At 44.9% G+C, this 22,247-nt stretch overlaps 1 protein-coding gene across 1 annotated transcript in view; it reads left to right on the forward strand.

Moving 5' to 3' along the window:
- The window catches only part of LOC121615822 (FERM, ARHGEF and pleckstrin domain-containing protein 1), a 53,285-nt gene that overhangs the window by 24,309 nt on the left and 6,729 nt on the right, over window positions 1–22,247 (forward strand). The window contains exons 3-21 of the mRNA XM_041950276.1: window positions 4,619–4,723; window positions 4,833–4,875; window positions 5,528–5,606; window positions 7,048–7,145; window positions 7,721–7,835; window positions 9,944–10,091; window positions 10,301–10,396; window positions 10,488–10,651; window positions 10,773–10,841; window positions 10,930–11,005; window positions 11,798–12,005; window positions 17,494–17,681; window positions 18,007–18,096; window positions 19,681–19,814; window positions 20,732–20,813; window positions 20,903–21,140; window positions 21,245–21,375; window positions 21,503–21,571; window positions 22,038–22,127. Coding sequence (XP_041806210.1) covers window positions 4,619–4,723; window positions 4,833–4,875; window positions 5,528–5,606; window positions 7,048–7,145; window positions 7,721–7,835; window positions 9,944–10,091; window positions 10,301–10,396; window positions 10,488–10,651; window positions 10,773–10,841; window positions 10,930–11,005; window positions 11,798–12,005; window positions 17,494–17,681; window positions 18,007–18,096; window positions 19,681–19,814; window positions 20,732–20,813; window positions 20,903–21,140; window positions 21,245–21,375; window positions 21,503–21,571; window positions 22,038–22,127 — 2,223 coding nt within the window. The remainder of the gene's footprint in view (window positions 1–4,618; window positions 4,724–4,832; window positions 4,876–5,527; window positions 5,607–7,047; window positions 7,146–7,720; window positions 7,836–9,943; window positions 10,092–10,300; window positions 10,397–10,487; window positions 10,652–10,772; window positions 10,842–10,929; window positions 11,006–11,797; window positions 12,006–17,493; window positions 17,682–18,006; window positions 18,097–19,680; window positions 19,815–20,731; window positions 20,814–20,902; window positions 21,141–21,244; window positions 21,376–21,502; window positions 21,572–22,037; window positions 22,128–22,247) is intronic.

Here is a 22,247-nt window from a genome sequence, read left to right on the forward strand (position 1 = left end):
GTATCAGATGAGCACTGGAGATGGCTGGATGCAAAAGGCACCTTTCCCCACTCCTCCATTGGCTTCGTTCCCGTCTTCAAATCACACAGTCTCTTTCATCTTTGACCTCGATCAGCTTCCTGTGATGTTGCTGAATGTCACAGCGGAAAAACCTCCCGCCGTGAGATGACTGCGCCATTATCTTTCGCGGTATAACCGAACCAGCAGGGGCCTCTGGACCAGCGTGGCCCGAGACGCAAGACAAGATGGGATCAAATTTGAAAATCCCTGCTTGACATCCTGTCCGGCAATGGCGGACCATTTGGTTTGAAAAACGTCATCAACTCCTACATTTCACTGCAACCATCACAACTCCCATATCCAACCAGCCATGATTCCCTTTGTTCTTTCTGTCTGTGTGGAGCCTAAAGGCTTTAGCAGTCTGTTTACCACCCATGCCACCCACCCTCCACACTCCCCCAGGAGACGTTTAGTGATCACTGCCCGGCCTGGCTTATTACAAGTGAAGTGGGCCATGCCAAAATCTCCTTGAGGGAAACAGTCGAGGGAACCCAGAGCTACTTTATACCTGACCTTTATGTTTTTTTTGCTGACAGGAGCTTACTAACAAGAGGTGGGGGTTGGGTCGGAGGGTGGGGGCTGTGGGTATTTGGTCTACCCTGAAGTGGAAACCCAAGCGGACATGTGTGCAGACATCGCTGTCATCTTTATTTAGCCTCCCTCTGTCAGCCGGAGCATGTGGAGGTCATTGTAGCGATTCAAGCATGCTAGTGCTCACACACATGTAAACAGCAGTAGCATCCTGTGAGCCTATGTTCAAACCTAATGAACCCGGACAGACCCTCCCTGCAAGCCTGACCTGGGACTGAGCCGCCTGAATCAGGATGCATCGTGTCACTCAGGAATCGGCTGCCACTATGTAAACTAGCTCCGGTGCTTTTATAGATAGAGGTCATAAAAAGGAAGATTGGTGGCATTTTCTGTGGCGTTGCAGACAGTGATGGAAATGTCAGCAGCTGAGTGTGATTTTTCCTTAAGACTGTAACATCCCTGCTGGGGCAGAGGCCGCATGATGACATGTGCGGAGGGCGATGAGGATTCATGCGTCAGCTGCACGTCAGGGCGAAGACGTCACAGCTCCGGCTTTGCCTGATGCATGCACCTGTGTAATTGTCCATTTGTGGAAAAATATCATTAGCTTTTCCACTGCATGTATTTGTGCACAGCCGTTGTGGCGGAAAATTGTACATTTTTGTATTGACTGTAGTAGTTAGCAGTCGAGATGAGAAGTTGAACTAAAAAAGGCTGCAGCAGGGCTCCTACAAGGAGGACAAATTAATGGTTCAGTGAAATAGAATTAACAATTAACATTAAACAGATTCATTATCTGTTGCCTTCGGAGATGTTGCTTTAATTATCTAAATTAAATGAAGTTGGTAGTGACCCAAAACCGAGCTAAAAGAGCACAGCTATTAGACCTGCATTCATCAGGTGGCCACAAACACAAATGAATGATGCTAGTCTCGCTCCATTACCTCTGGATGTGTAAATAAGCAGCTGTTTGCTAACAAGTTCAGCATATACACTTTAAAGGGAATGATGTGTCAGTGTGGCAGGTTTAAACATATGACAAAATACTTGCGAAACAAACTGCTTTTAACTAACTTACTTTGTGTTCAGTGCAAATTAGCAAATGTTAGCATGCTAACATGCTAATCTGCCACTGCTCATGGTAAACATTGCACCTGCTAAACATCACCTGAAGTTAGCGTTGTCATTTTGAGCTCTTTAGCCTGCTGTTAGCATGACATTGGCATTTATCTCAAAGCATGCCTCCCACATCTGCTGGTCTGGCTGCAAACCTTCAGTATTGTGTTTGACATTTGGCAGTTACGTTTGGCAGCCACGACCAGCTATCAGTAAAATGTGCTATTGTGTGATTTCTGACGTGTCAAGAGTTCACCAGACGCTGTGGCTGCATAGATGCTGCCAAGATGCTGTTATATAAGCAGACAATACATCTTTTTCGCCGGAGGCATGTAGATCTGTCACAGATGAAACAGGTGGAAATAATACAATGAATGATGGGTGAATTCCATTTAGCTGCTTCAGTTTCAAGGTCCGGGTATCATGTTGGATTGGGCTCACTGTCTGGTCTTTCTGGGACTCTTTGATAGAACAGATCATTGTTAATATTATTAGTAACACCTGTGCTTTTCATAACATGACAAATCAAAATGTCTGCTGCATACAAGGATATTTAAGACAATAATGTGATAGTTTGGTAACTTCCTTTTCTTTGGTCAGCATGACATGCACCCATGCACAAAGCAAGGTCTTTGGGGAATGGTCTTCCCAGTTTGTGTGGAACAGCTTGACTGGCCTGCACAGAGCCCTGACACCTTTGGGACTAACTTGAATTGCTGCCTGTGTGCAGGGTCTTATCACACAATATCACAAATGCTGTTGCGGCTGAATTGGAGCATAATTCCAAAACTCTTGTGGAAAGCCCTCCCAGAGGAGTGGAGGCTGTTATATCAGTCAATGCCTATAGATTTATACTGGTATTGTTAAACAACCGCATAATATTTGGGTGCCCACATACTTCTGTTGGGAATTTAGGTGGGAGTTGTGCTTAAGATGAGCGCCCCCTACTGGCATTAGAGTGTCAGTAGGGGGCACAAGACACTCTATGCTGTGACAAAGGTGCAGCTTTCTCGCAGTAGAGTGGGACATTTTAGCAGCTGAATATATACTGGGCTGCAATCAGGCTGCATGACCAGAGTGCGGTTGTGTAGGATGTTGCTCTGAAGCCACGTTTATTCATTAAACTGCAGCAGTTAGACTTTAGAGACTTAGACTGCGTGTCCTCTTGAGTGCCTGCGTCATGACGGCGGTCAATCTCAGCGACTTGTGCTTCATTAAGCACAGCAATCTTATTGTCAGCTGCAGCAGTGTCGAATGGCAGCGCCGTAACTCCAGTCTGCAACAGCTGCATTTAATCAAGCAATGCCTGGCTGTAATCAGCCCGTGCCTTACCCATCTCTGCCTGGCTCGTGGTCATTTTACACTGACAGCGGTTTTTATGAGGCTGCATATTAGAGCGCTCCAGTGAGACAGAAACACTGTAGCCTGCACCGTATTCAGCTCGGTTTCCTCTGCTTTTCTTGTTCCTGCAGCCTCCACGGAGCACATTTGTCGAAGTCGGTGCAGAAAGTGCAAGACACAAGAATTCATTCAGGGGTTGTTTCCCCTGCTGGTTGCAGCACTCTATTAGCAAGCAATGTGTGTGTTAGTGTGTGTGTGTGTGTGTGGGAAGGGTGTGTTTTGGCTGATGGCCTCTTTCCCTCCAGCCTCCTCGCGGCCTCCCTCATCAGCGCCGTCGCCACATGGAAACAGCTGGTCCTCGGCGGTGGGGTGCCCTCTGCACTGCATGAGGCAGCCTGGAGAGAAGCAGTGGTGCTGCACGCATGAAGGACAGACACAGGGAGGAGCTTCGAGGGTGGGGAGCTTGTTTGGGGAAGATTATGGATTGGGTTGTGAAAGTGTAAACCCTCTCACTAAGCTGCTGGAGCTTAAGTTTTTTATTCTCTAAGCATTAATAGGAACACAGACAGTGTCGTTCTCTGCCTTTGAAACACTACATAGATTTACAGGCAGGCAAACCCCTTTGCTGTCGGATGAAAAGAGGAAGTCAACATAGTTCAGCTGTATGAGGAATTCTTGTGGTAATTTGTGCCTCAACAACTCACTGTCCTTTTCTGCAAAAGCAGAGGAGAAAGTGCTTCTTCGGAACATAGTCTGACACAGGCCTGGATCGTTAGCCAACCCAGGGGCAACTGCTACTATAAACACCCTCATTCTTTAGCTCATTCTGGTGCAAACCAGTCACGAGGAAGCAGCCAGGCGGAAAGTCTCTTGTTGTGCGCCTGACAGAGCTCTGTGTCTCCGAAGGGCGTCTATAACCGAAGAAGTGTTTCCGTGGAAATCCCTGACATTTATCTGACCTCGCATGGGAACGTTCCCCTCGCTCCAAACATGTGTTGGCTTTCGGAGGCTCGTGTGTTGCCGCAGAAGTCAGAATTAAGTCAGTCTTCGAAGTATTTATGTGTGCTGCATGTCGGGTGAGGGGGGGGGCAGAGCTGGTCGGCGAGACTCTTAATCGCTCCCTGATACTGTATCAGCCTCAAAGGCCGCTGGTCCGTCAGCAGTGGCAGCAATGACACCAAAAACACCGATCAAAGACGGGGTCCAACCCCCTGCAGCTGCACTAGCTTTCTGTGGCCAACTGAGCTATTGAATGCCATGATGGTAGGAGGGAGGACAGCAGAGGAATTTAGACAGCATTGTCATCTATTTAGGGGTGACATTAACTACCACAGGGTTTGACAGGTCTACAAAGCAGGGCTCTTTTGTTTGTCACTGCTCTTTTGTGTCACAGTCTTATCAGTGGGGTTTCCTGAAGTTTGGATGTCCTTCGTTTAAATATTGTCACTTGGATTGAATTGCTGTGAACACAAGCTCAGACACAGAATTGGTTACTGTACGTGGTCTTAAAAAAGCCAGACAAGTGTCATTTTAACCAGAATTCTTTGTTTTGTTCCCCTCCTGTGCACAGCAAAAAGCCTCAGGCAAGGTGCTGTTTGACCTGGTGTGCTCCCACATGAACCTCATCGAGGGCGACTACTTCGGCTTGGAGTTTCAGAACCATCAAAAGATGATGGTGAGTGAGGGTGGAAATGAAAAAGCAAAATGGAGCGTCTTCCTACACACGTCAGGATCAGTTTTGCTTAAAACCAGCCACTTAGTGATGTTTTATCTTTTTCCCACAGGTTTGGTTAGACCATATCAAGCCCATTATCAAGCAGCTCAGACGTAAGTGTTTCTAAATTGCTCCCCGCATTTTCTTCCAAGGCATGTTTGTCTTTGAATGCGTCGCTGTTTTATCTGGAAAATATAGCTGTCAAATCAGTAAAGAGCAACTACACAATATGACCCATGTGAATCTCTCACTTCAAGGAAGAAATATGCCTTGCGTTTGATGCAACCCAAGTGCAATATTAGATCTACACTCAGTGGTCAGTTTATTAGAAACACCTGGCTGAAACTAAAGCAGTCCAGTACAAGCGTCCTGCAATAAATCCCAGCGTCATGACGGTTATAATGTTCAGCTTTTGTTTGTACCCGTTTAGAGAGGCGTTGATTCAACTTTATGGTTATTTTGGAGGATGTAGTTTGTGATGCTGTTAAATTACGTCGCCTCATGCAGAATCGTGTCTTATACTTTGACTAGTCCATTTCTATCAACAAGAGTAGAGTAAATAACAGCCTGTCAGTATAATGCAATATAATTCAACAGCACCACAAACTGCATCCTCTTAAATGATCATAACATTAAATAAACACGTCTCTAAAACATTATGACCTCCGTGAAGGTTGGATTTATTGCAGCACTGTTGCATTAGTGTGCATTGGTTTTATCTAGCTCTACCTCTGCGCTGTAACAAGACTCATCTATCCCACGCAGGGCCGAAGCACACCATCCTGAGGTTTGCTGTGAAATTCTTTCCTCCGGACCATGCCCAGCTGCTGGAGGAGCTAACCAGGTGAGCTCCTCTCCACATAATCAAACTGCTCTTGTCTCTACGTCATGCGCGTCCCCCAGTCGGCATTGAAACGTGCATTTCTAAACGATATGCTAATGTGCACGTAAATGACTTCAGCTCTGACTGAATGTGATTGTAGAAGCATAATGAAACATGTGCCTCGGTTCCCAAAAGATTTATTCCCTCCTCAGCTATGCAGTTCACATGTCATGGCTGTCATGTTTTTGATTTAGCCCTCTGGAGATTAGCGTGCGGCTAATGACTTTCTCATTTCTGCGTCCTCGCTGTGGAGCAGGCTCATGACTTGCATGTTGTCGCTGTCAGACTGCAGACATAACAGGTGTACAGGAAGTACTGTTCCTCTGACCTGCCTTTGTGTGCACTGTTAAACCTTTCACATATGTAACATTATTACAGGGCTTTATGTGTCTATACACAGCAATCATGCAGTGCAATAAAGATAATAGAGTTTTGAATATGTGAATTATATCACACATATTAAATAGATGGTCTTAATTGTTCCTTAATTGGGACATTTTATTTCACAAGCCTGCACATATTGTCTCACATTGGAAGTCCAAATTCGCCCTTTATGTCAATTCTCAGATGATACAATGATAACAAGATTACACCATTGTAGGTTATAAAACATTGTAAAGTCGTTGGGTTTTGTGTTAATGGGACGAAACACGACGTTTGAAAACTTTGATGGACATTTTCCACTTTTTTTTTCAAGGTTTTGTAGACCAAACAACATTTAATTAATCTAAAGAAATAAGTCATGGATCAATTGCTAATGAAAATGATGATTTGTTGCAAGTATACATTAATGCCCCTGCATATACATACCTATATACATATGAAAACATATGTACATAGATGTAAAAACATGCAGTATAGTTAAACGTTCAGTGATCACCATCATTTTATTTATGGCTGAAGGGACAAACCTCCTGCAAAAGCGGGCCCTCCTCCTTTATGAGGTCAGGTAGCAGAACTTTGCTTTGCCGTCACAGTTTCAGCAGGTCTGTTGATGAAACTGTGAAACGCTTCTTGTCCATGAACCTCTGGCCTTTGGGTGTGCACCGGATCAGTCATTTGTATTTTAAACTATTGCTTAATTTTCCTTATTTAACCCAGTTACTGTACCTTTTATTCAAAGGGCATTGATTCCTGCTCTGGCTTGCATCCAAGAGCAGCGGCACTGTAACACAAGACAGTCAGTAAATCTTCAATAAATGACTTCACTCATCTCAGTAATTCCTGGCCCAGCTTCTTTTAGGTGTCCTGTGTTGAATTAAAAGAGATGTTTTGTTGCAGCCCGTCCCTTGAATTCCCAGCGTTTCTGATTCAGAGTTTCACCTGATGTTGCTCCAGCCCTGGAAACCACCAGCACATCGACTCTATCGAATGTGTGAAAGCTGTCTGTGTTTGCGCCCAGGTACCTGTTTGCCCTACAGATCAAACAGGATGTTTCCTGTGGACGTCTGACCTGCAACGACAGCAGTGCTGCACTGATGGTCTCCCACATTATCCAGTGTAAGTTCCTCGTGGCTGTTTCCTCATTTAGCTCAAGAGACCAAAGAGTCGACTGATCAGATAACTGTCTTTGAAGACACGTTCCGCTTTTCTCACACAGAGCTTATCATCAAACATTGTCATACAGCACACTGCACACCATTGCAAATTGATTATCCGTGCGTTGCTATGGATACCTTTCAGTCGGATGCCTGAACGCAATCTTGCAGGACTGCTTCAGAACAACCACACACATCACGGTGCCGTGCCAGGAAATACTGAGCATATTCATAACCTGACATTTCAGAGCCACAGTCTGTTACACCGAAGTGATCAAAGACAACATGCAGGATGATGGAGGACAGTTAAGTCACACATGCAGAGGAGTGTATTTTTTCATCACAAGGATATTACACAAGGAAATCTTTTGGAAGAAAGGTGTGAGAATCTGTGCCAAGGAGCATTTAACATATTTAAAGCTAGCATTTAAGCTTTCCCTCCCTCTGTGTTTTCCTTTTGCTTTATATCTATCATTTTTTATATCTATTTATTATCTCTCTATATTTCCTACAATGACATGAACATTTTCTTTTCAGCTGAGATCGGGGACTTTGAGGAGAGCCAGTGCCGGTCACACCTCCTCAACAACAACTACATCCCAGATCAAATGCCCCTGATTGACAAGATCATGGAGTTTCATTCAAAGAATATGTGAGTCTGTGGAGCTGGCGGCTTTTCTTTGTTCCAGTCATATTTTCTTTTTAGCTTCGTTCCACCATGAACAGCACTTACTCTCCTCACCCATGAACAGGAAAAGTTACTTCAGAGCTTGCTCATGTCCTGTGGGGAAGTTTTATTATGCAGGTGACACGTTCAGGAAACCAGCCATCAAATGAATGGGTTCTTTTTTAAGAGAGCTCTGTGCAGTTCTTTATAATGCAACCACGTTCCAAAAAAGTTGGGAAGCTGCTTAAAGCATAAATAAACCGGAACACAGTAATTAGCAAATTAGCTGTGTATTAACATCCATGTAGTAACGTCCTTTATACAGTCATGTGTTCACAAAGTGGTGAACCTCGCTCCATCCTCGCTTGTGAGCGACTGAGCCTTTCCAGGATGCACCTTTCATACCCAATCATGATACTGTCACCTGTTACCAATCAACCTGTTTACCTGTGAAATGATCCAAACAGGTGTTTTTGGATCATTTCACAACTTTCCCAGTCTTTTTTTTTTTTGCTCCTGTCCCACCTTGTCGGAAACACGTTGCTGCATCGAATTCAGAATAAGCAGCTATTTACAAAAATCAGTAAAGTTGATGTGCTTAAACATTAAATATATCGTCTTTGTACTGTTTGCAATTATACGTATACGTCAAAAAGGATTAGAAAAAGATCGCATTCTGTTTTATTTATGTTTTATGCAGCGTGCCAACTGTTTGGAATCGGGCTTGCACATCAACTTTACAGCTTCTGGCCACAAGAGGAAAAGAGTTTGTCCACTACAATAGCAACAAAAGGCTGCACTGAAATCTTCCTAAAGCCCACCTAATGACTCACACAGCTGTCGTCAGCTGGGTTTGTAGGTTAAAAACTCAAATTTTCAGATTCTGTTCTCACGTGTCTCATGCAGGAGCTCGCGTGAAGTGAAACGGGTTGTTGAACTTGATGCTGCTGTGCGTGTATTACTCCTGTCGTCCTCCCTCAAAATGTCTTCATCAGGTCACACATTTGAATATGAGCTTTGCCAACCCTTGTCTCACCTCCACGTTACAGTGGGCCGTGCCAGAGATGGGCACACAGTGGGTGGATGCCACATGGAAGGAGCTCCATTAGATTTGACGGCTCTCTTTAAATTGCTCTTTTTCCGCCCCAGGCTTTCTTAGTTGATAACTGTAACTGCACTTCTTCTGGCCGGGTGCCACGCTGAGTTAAATCTCTTATTAAGTACCACACACAGGAAACGGGAAGGCTTATCCATTGATAAGAATTAGGAAAGTTAGTTAGCGTTTGCAACCTCTCCCCAACCTTCCACCACTGCTCCAAAAAACTCTGATAAACATTAGAGACCTGGATCCACTCGGACTTGGTCTTTCACCTCAATTAGTGGGACACACAGCTTGATGATAAGCCAGGATTTTAGTATTTGTCCAAAAATTTGCTGAAAGGATAATGAACGTGGCAGTTTGCACAATTCAGTGTTAAAACCTGAAAGTAGGATTAGCGTTTTTTAATTTAGCTGTCTCAATTCACCCTCCCTGCTCTTGCCCTTTTTTTCAAAACACATCCAACTTTTGTTTAATACTAAGATAGAGATTAACGGATAAGGTCACTGTTTTCTGTTCCATATCTTTCTTAATGTCAACAAATCTCATGAAAAGACCTAAACCAATAATGACTTAGTCTATCACTCTCTTCTTCCACAGTTTCTTGCCCTTTCTGTAGCTGCCCAAGTCCAATTATTCCTACATGTAAATCTTTAAAAACCATGAAAAATATGCAGTGTCTTTTTTTTAAAAAAAAGGGCCTTGTATTTTACTAAAACAGCTGAGCACAGTAGTTCATAGCAAATGCAAATCAAACATGATTTAATAATGAATTTGTTGAGGACTGTTTTCACCTGCGGATTAATACGCATTTGGTGCTCAAGGGAGTTTACAGCCGTGCGTCTTCTCTGTGTGCTTTTAAAGGTTTTCAGGCAATAATGAAATATCAGTATCAGTCTTTGGCTGCTCAACAGACAACTCATGTTAGTGGGACAGTATAAAATATCACCAGCTTTATTATTTCACTTGTTACTGTTGTGTTTTGTGTTGCCAGAGGTCAAACACCAGCAGAATCAGACTATCAATTACTAGAAGTGGCGCGCAGGTTGGAGATGTATGGGATTCGCCTCCACCCTGCCAAGGATCGTGAGGGCACGAGGCTGAGCCTGGCTGTGGCGCACACCGGCGTCCTGGTCTTTCAGGTCAGTCTCACTAGTTTGTGGGTCAGCGAGGGTGGGTGGAAGAGGTTGGCGGCATGGTCCAGATGTAATTCTGAAAGCTGGGGGGGTTGAATTTTGTGTTTGTTCACTTGTGCTGTAAATTTCACTTCGAGAGGTATGTTCAGTGATAAAAATGTTCTGTATTTTTAAAGCTTGAGGCGCGAACGTGAATTCATTTTTCATCCCTGCAGGGACACACAAAGATTAACGCCTTCAACTGGTCTAAAGTGCGTAAACTGAGCTTCAAGAGGAAACGCTTCCTCATCAAGCTGAGGCCAGATCTAAATGTGAGTCATGTCCCTGAGTCGCAGTGTAAAATACAAAAACCCATCAGTGTAAAGTGCTGTAAGGTGTGTTTTTATGTCCCCCCCTTCCCAGAGTTCATATCAGGACACTCTGGAGTTTCTGATGGCCAGCAGAGACTGCTGTAAAGTCTTCTGGAAGATCTGCGTCGAGTACCACGCCTTCTTCCGCCTCTTTGAGGAACCTAAGCCCAAGCCTAAGCCTGTGCTCTTCACACGAGGCTCCTCCTTCAGATTCAGGTAGGGAGAGTTTGCATCGTAAAGCTGCTGCCTGTCTGTCAGGACAGCAGTCACACCGCAGCGTCTCCCCGTTGCTCCCCAGAATAGCTCATTATTGCCTCTCCTGTACTTGTCTCTGCAGCGGTCGCACACAGAAGCAGGTGATTGATTACGTCAGGGAGTCGGAGTTTAAAAAGATCCCGTTTGAAAGGTAAAGGCCACGGGCGCATTTGACATATTTGGTGTAGGCGAGGGTGCTCGGACTGTATAACACTGACCTTCAACATCCTGTCTGCCAGGAAACACAGTCGGGTCCAACACAACAGCCGCCTGTCGCCGTTGCCTTCTCCACGCCACCATGAAGTGCCAACAGAGGTGAGCTTTTGTCACCATAGTTTTTTTTTTTGTCATCTTCAGAGTCTCATTATAGTCATTATATCGTGTTTCCATTTGCACAAAGAAAGCCTCAATGGTAAGATGTGAAATTTCCCTACAAATAAACAGTTAATTTACATCAAATATTTCTCACCAAACACCATTGAGTTTTTTTTTATATTTTAAAACCTGCATTGTTCAGTATGTTCTTGGCCTTCTGGTCATAGTTTTTATAATCGCTTTATCACAAAATGTCGAAAAGAACCCACCATATTCATTTTTACTTACCTGTTAGATTTCAAGTTTACAGCAGCAGATAGTACCTAGATAGTACTTTGTGCTGCAGACTTACAAACATGTTGAACCAGCTGTTTGTCCAGAGATGGTTTCATGTTTCTGGTCACCTCTGGTCGCTGCATCCAAGTTGCAGCTTTGGTCCCCGAACCTCGGTGTGCCTACTTGCCGATCTAGTTTACGTCCCTGCCTTTTTGCTGCTATTGCTGCATTTATCGGCACGCAACCACCGCTCACTGTCCATCAGCGAAACCGACAGCGGGTGTATATATTGTATCATTCCCATGCACATACTGTATGCAAGTACATGTGCGTCCTCTGTGTACGCTAGCAGAGCACAAGGAACAGGCCCATTCATCAAAAACTCCACAGGCTGCCTTCAGGTCAGACAGAATTAATCAAGAACACCAGCATGTAGTTGGTATTAATAATCAAATTAGACACCGCCCTGAATAAAATGCACTCTTAAAATGCTTTAATTCTCTGTCTGTCTGCCAGAGTGGTGCTCCCGGAGTAGACTCTCCTCCTCGGCGCCACTGGAAGGAGTCGGTGTTGGTGAGTGCAGAAGACCCCTCTTCCTCGAGGACGGCAAGGGCGAGCCCGTCCCACCAGAGAAACGGCCACGGTGACAGAACGGGGTCTGTGTCCAGGATCGAGGATTCAAGAGGCTCGGCTCGACAGACCCACCCAGAACATCTGAGTACAGGTCCAGCATCTCTGGCCGCTAAAGCCAGCGGCTCTTCCATCCCCTACATTGACTGCAGTGATTTAGATAGTGAATATAACATGGGCGGGGACCAGGCTAGAAGACTGAATCACAGTCACAGGGAGCAGGTCTTTCTCCACCGCGGGTCTGGCTCTGGGAGCATTAACGGGGCTCTGCAGGCCCAGCAGGAGCACTTTCTTGGTAGGATGCGGTGCAGGGATTCCCCTTCCCCTTCTAAGCAATTGGGCAACATGAGCCACGAGTTGGACGAGTCTCCCAAACAGTCATACCCAAAGGTCGACCAATGTCCTGTCCAGAGCGCTATGGTGGACCTCAGTTCCCATACGCGAGAGAGGCACAGCAGCAGCCCTCTCATAGTCCCACATCTGGTTTCAAGGAGTGTCGTCCCCAGTCCTGCCATGGACACTTTCCATCAACCGCCCTCCCTCAGTTACGCCGAGCAGAACGGCTACAGCTCTACCCCCCCTCACTTTGACGAGGGCAGACACTCGCCCATCCCCAGCCGCTCTCTTCGCTTACAAAAGCCCCTTAAAGTGCATCACTGCTCTGACCCAGACCCAAACCAGGGAACAGCCACCCCAGGTCAAGAATCACGTCCTGTCCTGTCTCGGGCTGAACGTATGGCTGCTCTTGAGCGCCGCATGCTGGCCAATGGCCTCTCGGCGCCGGGCAGGTCCAGGGCCAGTCTGGGGCAGAAGCGCTTAGGGCAGGCTGGTGTCACACACGTGGGAGCGGTTCAAATGAACGAGTGCTCCACCACCAGTGGTTCAGAGTCCAGTGAGTCTGAGGTGGAGACTAACAGGGGCACCTGCGGCAGTCCCCTCGTGTTCGGTAATCCGGTGGAGGCCAGCTCCACTCCCACCCTACCCAGGAACAAGTTTTCTTTTGGCAGCCTCCAGCTGGATGAGGAGGCAGATGAGGACGGATGCCATGCCTACAGTGATGAGGATGGCGGACAGATTTTCAGCTGTTAGTGCACAGGGAGCTTCCAGCCGTCTCCACAGGAGAGTTGAAAAGGTTTAGTTCGGGTCCAGCTGGTGGGAGAAAAGCAGCGTTATGTGGGTGACAGATGATTCCTGTTGCAGGACGACACGAATCTCCACACTGCATGTTCACAAGCAATGCACTGCGTACTAGAAGCACTTTTTCAGCCCAGCATCAGTTTCTCTGTTATTGGGCATCTCCCTTCGTGACAGTTCATGAAGGAGGGAGTCTGTGCAGGGTTTTCATGTTGGTTGTATGGAGGTTTTCCGTGATTGTGTTAACCCTGCAGAAACACACAAGTGCCATGTTCGGATTTAACACTGAATAGCTACTGATTGATAAACACTAGAGAGAATTAGTGGCTCTGTTCACGTCAGTTTTAAACTTGCGGATGAGCAAAAGAGAATTTGTCAGTACAGTCGCACTTTTTCTCACGTTCTTTGCAACCATTAGATGATTAGAACAAAGTCATTGAATGTGTCAGATGCCTTATAAGCTCACATATGTATCATTTCATTATTGTCGTAGGCATAATTTTCCCAATAGATTGATGAAGGAGGTTTGTTATAAGTCTATTGTAGAGTCCCAAAAGACCTGTGGATGTATAATCATGACAGTAATTGTTGACTTTATGGGCGTTTATTTGGAACAATATTGCCGTCTGATCGAGTTATTGATTGACTCTTGATGCTACATGTGGCTTGTGATCATTGTGAGAGCTGTAAGTTCTGCCGTCAGAGTGGAAACTCATTAATATGCTGCATATACCAATTCAAACATCTGGTTGATATTCAGCATTGTTCATGTTTACAGTACCTAACTTGAAACAGAAACTTCTATTTATCCATCATGCTTTCTTCACAAAGATGGTAGGAATTAGCAAGTATGGAAGCTCATGTGATGAAAAGAAAAGATCCTGTTAGTCATTATGATGAGAAACTAAAAAATAGTTTAAAAAAGCGACTTAGTATCTCAAAATAAAGCTGGTTCTTTCATAGCATTCTCTCTGGGGTCTGCTTGACATATGATTCCTCCAAAACCGCTAAAATTTCACAATTTGTGAATCCACATCTAAAGTAGTCGTCAATGATGGATCCATTTCGATCTGCAAAGATTTGTCTCACCCACTTGCTTCTGTTGCTTTGGCGTGCATGAGGAAACACTACCAGGTGTAAGCCTATGCTAATTTTGACAGAATGTTGCATTCATTTGAGATACTAACTCATTATTTTGAGATACTAACTAATTATTTGGAGGTCTCATTATAACGACATGCAGGATCTTATTTTTCCCATCACGTTGGTTGAACTGACCTTCAGTAAGACAGAAACACAACAGGAGTGAGTATAACCTCACAGTGTTTTGTGGTGTGTTGTCTAATAGTGTTAGAAAGCCACAGCAGCGGCTCGGTCAGGCAGAGGTGAGGGTAGATGTCTCCTTGCAGCTTTAGTTTAGCCACTCCACAACATTTTATGGCTCTTATGCTCACTATTGACACCCCCCCTCTGCACTTGACTCATGCTCGAGTATCTCTGGCGGTAATTTGGTGTCGAGCTACGTCCTCCAGCAGCTTCGGCGTCCACAAAATCTCCAATTTTCCAAAGACTGCAAAGTTCTCAATCTTCAAAAATGGCACTGCACTTTTATTTCTGTTCACTTTTTCAGTTTTCTTTTGCACTTCTGCCATCTTGTTTATTTGTGTTGTTTGAGAAAGTGATGATCCTTATATCACATTTCTTGCTCTGTCTTTTATTTCTTTTTCTTTGTCCTATGTAAGCACGTGTCTCTCAGCATGAAACTGTCACGTCTTTTCTGTGTTTTTCCCCCAGCTTTGACTGCATGTAAACCTGTTCTGTTGCTCACTACAGTCTGCGTGGTGGAAAGACGCGAGATTAACCAGTATCTGAGCTCCCTTCTCTGCAGCGATCCAGCTAACTGTTAATTATTCCAGAGCAGATAGAACATCAGGTTACAGATGACAGGAGCTTGGGAATATGCAGGAAAACAGAGGCAGGTTTTAGTGACTGTGTGTGTGCTGTATGTGTGAAAGGCAGTTTAAGGGCAACACCTCAAAGCACAGAGTCTCTTGGCTCATCCATCACTGTCGGCTGCTCTTGCGAGGCTCCCCGACTTTTTTAGCGTTGATGTCAAGCAGCAAATCAAATGTGAGATTGTGTTATTTTATTTTTATGTGTCCGGATCAATATCCATTCTTTACCAGCCTGTTATTCTTCTGTTATTCAACACAGACATGACAGCATCACGCCAGCGATGGTAACCCCAGAAGTCTAAATGTTGCCACACATTACAACCCTTGCTTACCTTGTTTCCTGTCTGCGTCTCTACCATCATCTGTCCAGAAAAGGCAAAAAAAAAAAAAAAGTTTTTAAACACACAAACAAAAACTTAAAACCAGGCAGCAGTGTGCAGGAACTTTTCCATTGCGTGCAGATTAGAGTTAGCCAGCACCTGCTGTGCATGTGCCTCCTGATTATTAACATTAGCCGCAGCAGAACTTTGAGCGCTGCATAACATGCATCACTGTGAAACCTAAGAGAAGACATGTTACTGGATCTCTGCAGTGTGAGGGGAACCATTTCTGGTGCACAAAGCTCTCCCACAGTAATTTAAGCAAGTAAGTAATTTGGAGCAGTTAGAAAATAGCAGTCTGTAACTTTGATAATTTAACTCCGAACCACCTAACATGTGTCGGGTTGGCTCAAAGTCCCAGATCTGTGGGCGAGACTTGTGTGTTTTTCAACCACTGGTGTCCTTCGGGGTGTGTTTCCAAAACCAGGACTGAGGCATGGTACACATCACGCTGTTCTTCCTCGGCTGCTCTTTGCATGTACTGTATGTGCTGTAATACACAGGTAGCGCTCTCGGCCACTTCACTTTAATTTCAGGATTCAGTGTAACTACAGAGTGTGACGTCAGAGCAGATTTCAGGACTAGGAAATCGTGCAGGATGAATGTTTAAAGCCTCATTTTAATCTGCAGTGTTTCTACAGCTCGCTGTGTCACTGTTACAAGTGAAATAGATGTACGACTGATTTGTATTCAGCGGCTGAATAATGCATATGTTTCCTCATTACCGACTGACTTTTTCAGTGCAGCAATAACAAAATCAGAAAAGCGTCACAAGGCTATTTATTCCAAACCTCAACATTCATAAAGATCAAATTTTTTTTATTTAATATTAGGTCAGGTCTGGAAGACTGCATGAATTCACACTTTCCCTTCAGTCTCTCACTCACAGTGTCCCTCTAGACGCTCACCTGGCTTTTACCTTTTTTATGCTGCTTCTGTCAAGGCTTATATTCACTTAACATTGTATGTCTGTTATTTTAGAGTCAATAAAGATGACCTTTGTGAAGTGAGGTTTTCTGAATCTTCTTTTTGAGACCCCAGCTGTTGGTGTCTCGTGCTCATTGTAGATACTAGACCTTTCCCCTTCGTTCCCCTTGTAGTTTTGGTGTGTTGGTTGGTGAATGTCTGTGTGTATACCGTAGTTTCTGTCCACTCTCATTTGTGGCGATCCTGTAGATGTACGCCACAGTTTCCACTCCTTACCCCGGTAGCTTTTGCAGTGAATCCCCCTCGGAGTTGTGCTTGTGCATTCTCACACTGGTTTATGTGCATGTACTCACTGTTGCATTTGTGGCGACACACCAGAGGACAGCAGAGAGAGGTGGGCAAGTTGCACCTAAAACATAGTAAGTACGCTCAGTGAACATCGTCAGCATAGGCGACACTGTGTAAGATATTCCTCTTGATCACGCTGCTGTATTTGTCTCGGCTTGCGTATTGATTGCCGTGGCACAAAGACTGCCAGAGCTGTCTGCACTGTAGACTGAGTCATGGCAGATGTTTCACTTTCTGCAGGCTGATCCCCCAGCTAGACAAACTGTGTTTGTAAATACTGAAAATAGTTTGGCGTAGCGTGCATAGCTGTCAGTGGTGTTTTCCATGTTGGATTATCAATTGAATGTCGGAAAGTTTCATCATTATCAAAATGTCACTTTGTCTTTGAAATCGGACTTTTTATTTCCATTCTCAATTGATCTGCAGATTCTCGATTAATCGAACGAATGTTTAGTTTACGAAATGTCAGAAAATAGTCCAAGGTGGCATCTTCAAAAGTCTTGTTTTGTCTCACCAACAGTCAGAATCCAAAGATATTCAGTTTACAGTGATGTAAAACTGAAACATTCTGGGGGTTTTCCTAAAAAACGACACAAAGGATTATTTAATATTCACAATACTTCTTGATTCATTTTCAGTCAGTCGACTAATCATCTTCTTTTCTATGACTTATTGCATCCCTGCCTTCATATGAATTCTCACAGTTTGCCAAATTCCACCCATCTGAGAAGTGACATATAGATGTTGTGGCCCAGATCTGGCTCTCTGTTGTGTTTATTTGAATCGCTCACTTTGTCATTTTCTCCCCTCACTTCGGTTGCCGCGTGACCCCGTGCAGGCGTGGGGTCCAACAGCCCTCACCTGTCTGCCTCCTCTGGTCACTCCCATGGCATGGTCAACGGTCAGAAGTCGCTGGAGCTGTGCAGCCACAGCCCCGACGGCCGACAGCCTTCCCCCCTCACCAGCCCGCTGCTCAACGACGCCTGCAGCGTCCGCACCGACGATGAAGACGAGGTTCGGAGGAAGGTTTGTAATTTAACACGGAGCTTCTGTGGATAAAAGCGCAGTAATCGCTCAGATGAGTTGCTTTGTTGTATCAGCCTTGTAGATTTCTTTCTAAACCTGTGCTTCAAAACCACTGTCACAAGTTCTAAATAGCATTGGACCTAGATTACCTGTCCTGAATAACTGTCCACAGGGACTCAGGCTGAGTATTTTCCCACAAATCTAGTTAGAAAAATAGGTCAGACAAGGCAACACTAACTGATAAGGCACCAAATACTGGTTGGACTGGTTGGATGGTCCAGTCAGTCTCGCTCACACTCTCCTCTGTGTTGCAACGTCTTTGCAGAGGTTCCCAACAGATCGGGCCTACTTCATCGCAAAGGAGCTGCTGACCACGGAGAGGACGTATCTGAAGGACCTGGAGGTGGTGACTGTGGTAAGGGAGGCCAAGAGCGCTCGCCAACACGCTGCTCCTCTGTTTGTTTCCTCCTGTTCTGTCCTCTGGGGAGAAAACATTGATTATTCCGCTTAGCTGCTCCGTTGCAGAGCGCCCACCAAAACACAGAGTCAGGCGGTGACACAGGGATATTTTGGCAGATGTGATTTCATTTTTTATTCATTCTCCACACTCGCACTCTGAAATGTATTTATCTGCCTCACTCAAGGCCATGAATACTAAGCCGTGTTTGCGTTTAAAGGGATGGATGCATATAGTGGCCTGTTCTCTACTTCAGGCTGTTCCCCTAGCTTTCACTGGCTGGGTGCAATCACATGGACAACGTGTCATTCGATAATATCTCAAATAAGAAGAGGGCAGGATATTAAACCTGCTGTTGCGATCCCTCAGCAGCGAACGAGGAGGATGTTCTTTCGAGGCTGCTCTGTCGTTGTTGTCTGCTTCGGCGCAAGCGTGCGGAGAAAACGCATCGCTCCTTTTCACCGGCTGCAGCTTTTCTCGTCTTGTAATTTTCAGAGAAGCCTTCCTCATAAATATTTGGGTTGGCTCGTGTCCCCGTTCTTTTTACAGCTGTGTGTGTGTGTGTGTGCTGTCTCTCTTACCCCCTCTCTTCCCATGCACTGGTTGCTGCTGCCGTTCGGGGTGAAGTCATCTGAACGACAGCTGGCGCTACTTCTCAAGCCCTTCTAGACACACTCGCTTCTCCTAAAACTCACTTCGCTTTCCCATCACGTCAGCGAAATGAAGCTATTTTCTGTCCGCCGCGGCCAAACACACCACTTGCGACGTTCAACTTCAATCTGACTAAATGGAGCGACAGTGTTAGGAATGATTGGCTATTGATTCTTCCATTTATCCTCAAGCAATTACGGGATTTAAGAGATGTCAGAAGACTGAGATGCTACAGCAGAAACACAGATGAAGGTCCTTTGGTGGTATCCTGAGAGGATCAGCACTTACACGGCATTGATCAATGCCGTTCCTATGATCTTGAACAGCTCATGAGTCTTTTCATTGAGCAAGCTTGAGACCATGAAGCCAGGACTAGAGAACTGCACTCCACTTGTCCACTTTTACAGTTTTTTAAATGACCTCCTCTTCCTCTCAAAATTTTATTTAGCTTATTGCTACTTTAATACATGTTTGACCTTCATTGTGCAGAGTGATGCAGGTGCAGAGTTTGACACTAGAACGCTGTTTTCACATTCATCTGCTGAAGCGGGAAAATTTCCCTGTGCTCACCTTGTATCACACATGTATGTTTGACAGGGATTTTGTTACATCTGAACTAGTTTGCCTGCAAATCATGATCCAAAATGCAGCATAAGCAACTGGATGAGGAGACTTGAAACCTCCCACGCACATACACTGAGAATTGGCTTTATCTATTCACAGAGTCTTGATTTTTCAGTGAGGGACAAGGAGTAGATTGAATCATTTTAAGAGTTATTACCTCAGTAATTAAACTTTTTTGTTGAGTGTTTCTATATATCTTAATGTAAACAACTAAAATCTAATCTTCATTGTTTGAACTCTGATCCATGTGTGTGTTTGCGATCTCAGTCTTTCCAGAATGCTGTAGGACAAGATGAGGCGACTCCAGACTCTCTGAAGAACGCCGTCTTCTCCACCTTCGAGCCTCTGCACAAGTTCCACACAGGTTTTCTCAGGGAGGTGGAGCAGAGGCTGGCCCTGTGGTGAGACTCGTTTCACTTCCAGACCCCACTCCAAAGAGTCCCCTGTGGGGTCAGGAGCATGTCCAGCTATGTGCCGGCTTGGTTTTAGTCCAATTCAGAACTCCTACCCCCCATTTTAATGAGATCTATTGGCATTTAGTCTGAGAGGGCGACCTGGTCCCTTTAGACGGCCTGAGGAGCCAATCGTCTCTGTGGCCTTTTCTTGCCTGTGGGTTCCTGCTGTCTGATCTCCTTAATGGTGTTGTGCTTTATTGAACACCCACTGAACCACACACACATACGCACCCAGACAGTGATGCATAAAGCCTGTCAGCCTGTCAGCCTGTCAGAATTAACGACCATTAAGTGTACACGTATGATATTTTTATTTCAAAGCCTATTTTAGCTACTGGTGATCGTTAGAACTCCAGATTCAAGCTGAAAGTGATATTACAGTCGACTCTGCTAATATGAACAGCACTCAAATGTGTATGCAAATCATCAAGCACTGCATGTGTCTCTTTCTTAGCTTTGCATATTCAAATGATATTGTAGAGGTGTGCCTTTGTCGTTGAGGCCAAAATTAGAAAGCTGTCTGTCATTGATTAAGATGGAAGTGCCTTACAGCCTGGATGTGTTTCCCTAACACGACAGCTAAAATGTACCAAATTAATGAATATTCGGAATAAATCCAGTAATGGCAGCCTACTCCTGCACCCTGTCAGGGCAAAGACTTGCTCAAGGGAGACACCTGCTGGTGAATCTCTTCCTCAAAGTTAAAGCAGCCTTTTACAACTTCATTGGGCTTTCTCTTTTGCATAAGGTGAAGCTCATTTGAATAATCAATGAGCTTTAACTGCTTTCATGTCGTTTAATAAATTAATTCACAGTTCTGTAATGTTTTAGAGATAAATCTTGCTAATGTTTATCTGCTTCAGGGAAGGACGCTCCAATGCTCACATAAAAGGAGACTACCAGCGCATCGGAGATGTCATGCTAAAGAACTTCCAAGGCTTGAAGGTGAGTCACCGCTTTACGTCACACTCTTGCATATTCGTAATTACAGTAATGAACTGATGCTCGTTTATGTGACTCAACTTTGTCCGTAGCCCCTGACGGCAAACCTGCATAAGCAGTCCGACGTGCTGTTGGAGCTGGAGAAGGCGTGCAGGTCATCCCGCAGGCTGGAGGGTCTCTGCAGGGACTTTGAGCTGCAGAAGGTGTGCTACATCCCCCTGAATGTCTTCATCCTGCGCCCTCTGCACCGCCTCATCCACTACAAGCAGATCCTGGAGCGTCTGTGCAAACACTACCCAGCTACTCATGTGGATTTCAGGGACTGCAGAGGTACTATGCCCAAGCCGGTGTTTACAGAGGCGCATTTAGGTCTTCTAGTGCTGTAGAATAATCAGTCCGTTCCCAATAATCTCTTACCCATGATTGGTCTGTAGCTGCTCTGGCAGATGTGTCTGAAGTGGTGGACCAGCTCCAGGGAAGCCTGATCAAGATGGAGAACTTCCAGAAGCTTCTGGAGCTGAATAAGGATTTGATTGGCGTCGACAATCTTGTTGTCCCTGGTCGGGTGAGTGAAAATGGAAAGAATGGACTGGCAAAGTTTGTTATTCTCTCCCTGACTTCCAAACATCTACACACTCTGTGTTGCTTGTGTCTAATAAATATTACATGTTTTTTTTTTCTGTTTTCCTCAGGAGTTCATCAGGTTAGGCTGCCTCAGCAAACTGTCTGGGAAAGGCCTACAGCAACGAATGTTTTTCCTGGTAACACCCACTCTCTCAGATTAGGTCACAACACCAATCTAATTATTTAGCCGAGTGATCTCAGTGGAAAAATAATCACGCTTTTATCCTCTCCAGCTATACAGTACATTACTCAGATGGTGTTGGCAGATAAAATATACCACATGTTGCTCAGCACTTTGAGAGTCTTAACGGCTCGCAAGTGTTAGTTGGAAATGCAACTTTGATAAACAAGGCATTAAAAATGTAAAACTGTGTATGTCTGATGGATCTTTTTCTTTCTCTTGATTATAAACTCTTTTCTTCCACTGTTTATAAAGTTTATAATTTCCCAGTAGTTATGACAAGTTGTTTGTGCTTCCTTAGAGTTATCAGATTCTATACATTTAGTTTAGAGATTGAAACAAAAAGCACACACAGTGGCATTTGGTTTGAGAGATTGTTCACTTCCATTGCCTCTGTCCCTCTCTCTCTGTCCGGCTGTCAGTTCAACGACTTCATCTTGTACACGAGTCGAGGGATGACGGCGACCAATCAGTTCAAAGTGCACGGGCAGCTGCCGCTCCATGGCATGACAGTAAGTGCTGTGTCTCTCATTTGAGCTCAGAGCGCTTCAAACGGCTGTCACCAGTTTGTCATTACTGCAAATGAGCCACCTCAAACAGCTGAAGTGCAGCTCTTTCAACGGCTACCCTCC

The sequence above is a fragment of the Chelmon rostratus genome, chromosome 13, assembly GCF_017976325.1.
Source record: "Chelmon rostratus isolate fCheRos1 chromosome 13, fCheRos1.pri, whole genome shotgun sequence".
Classification (NCBI taxonomy): Eukaryota; Metazoa; Chordata; class Actinopteri; order Chaetodontiformes; family Chaetodontidae; genus Chelmon; species Chelmon rostratus.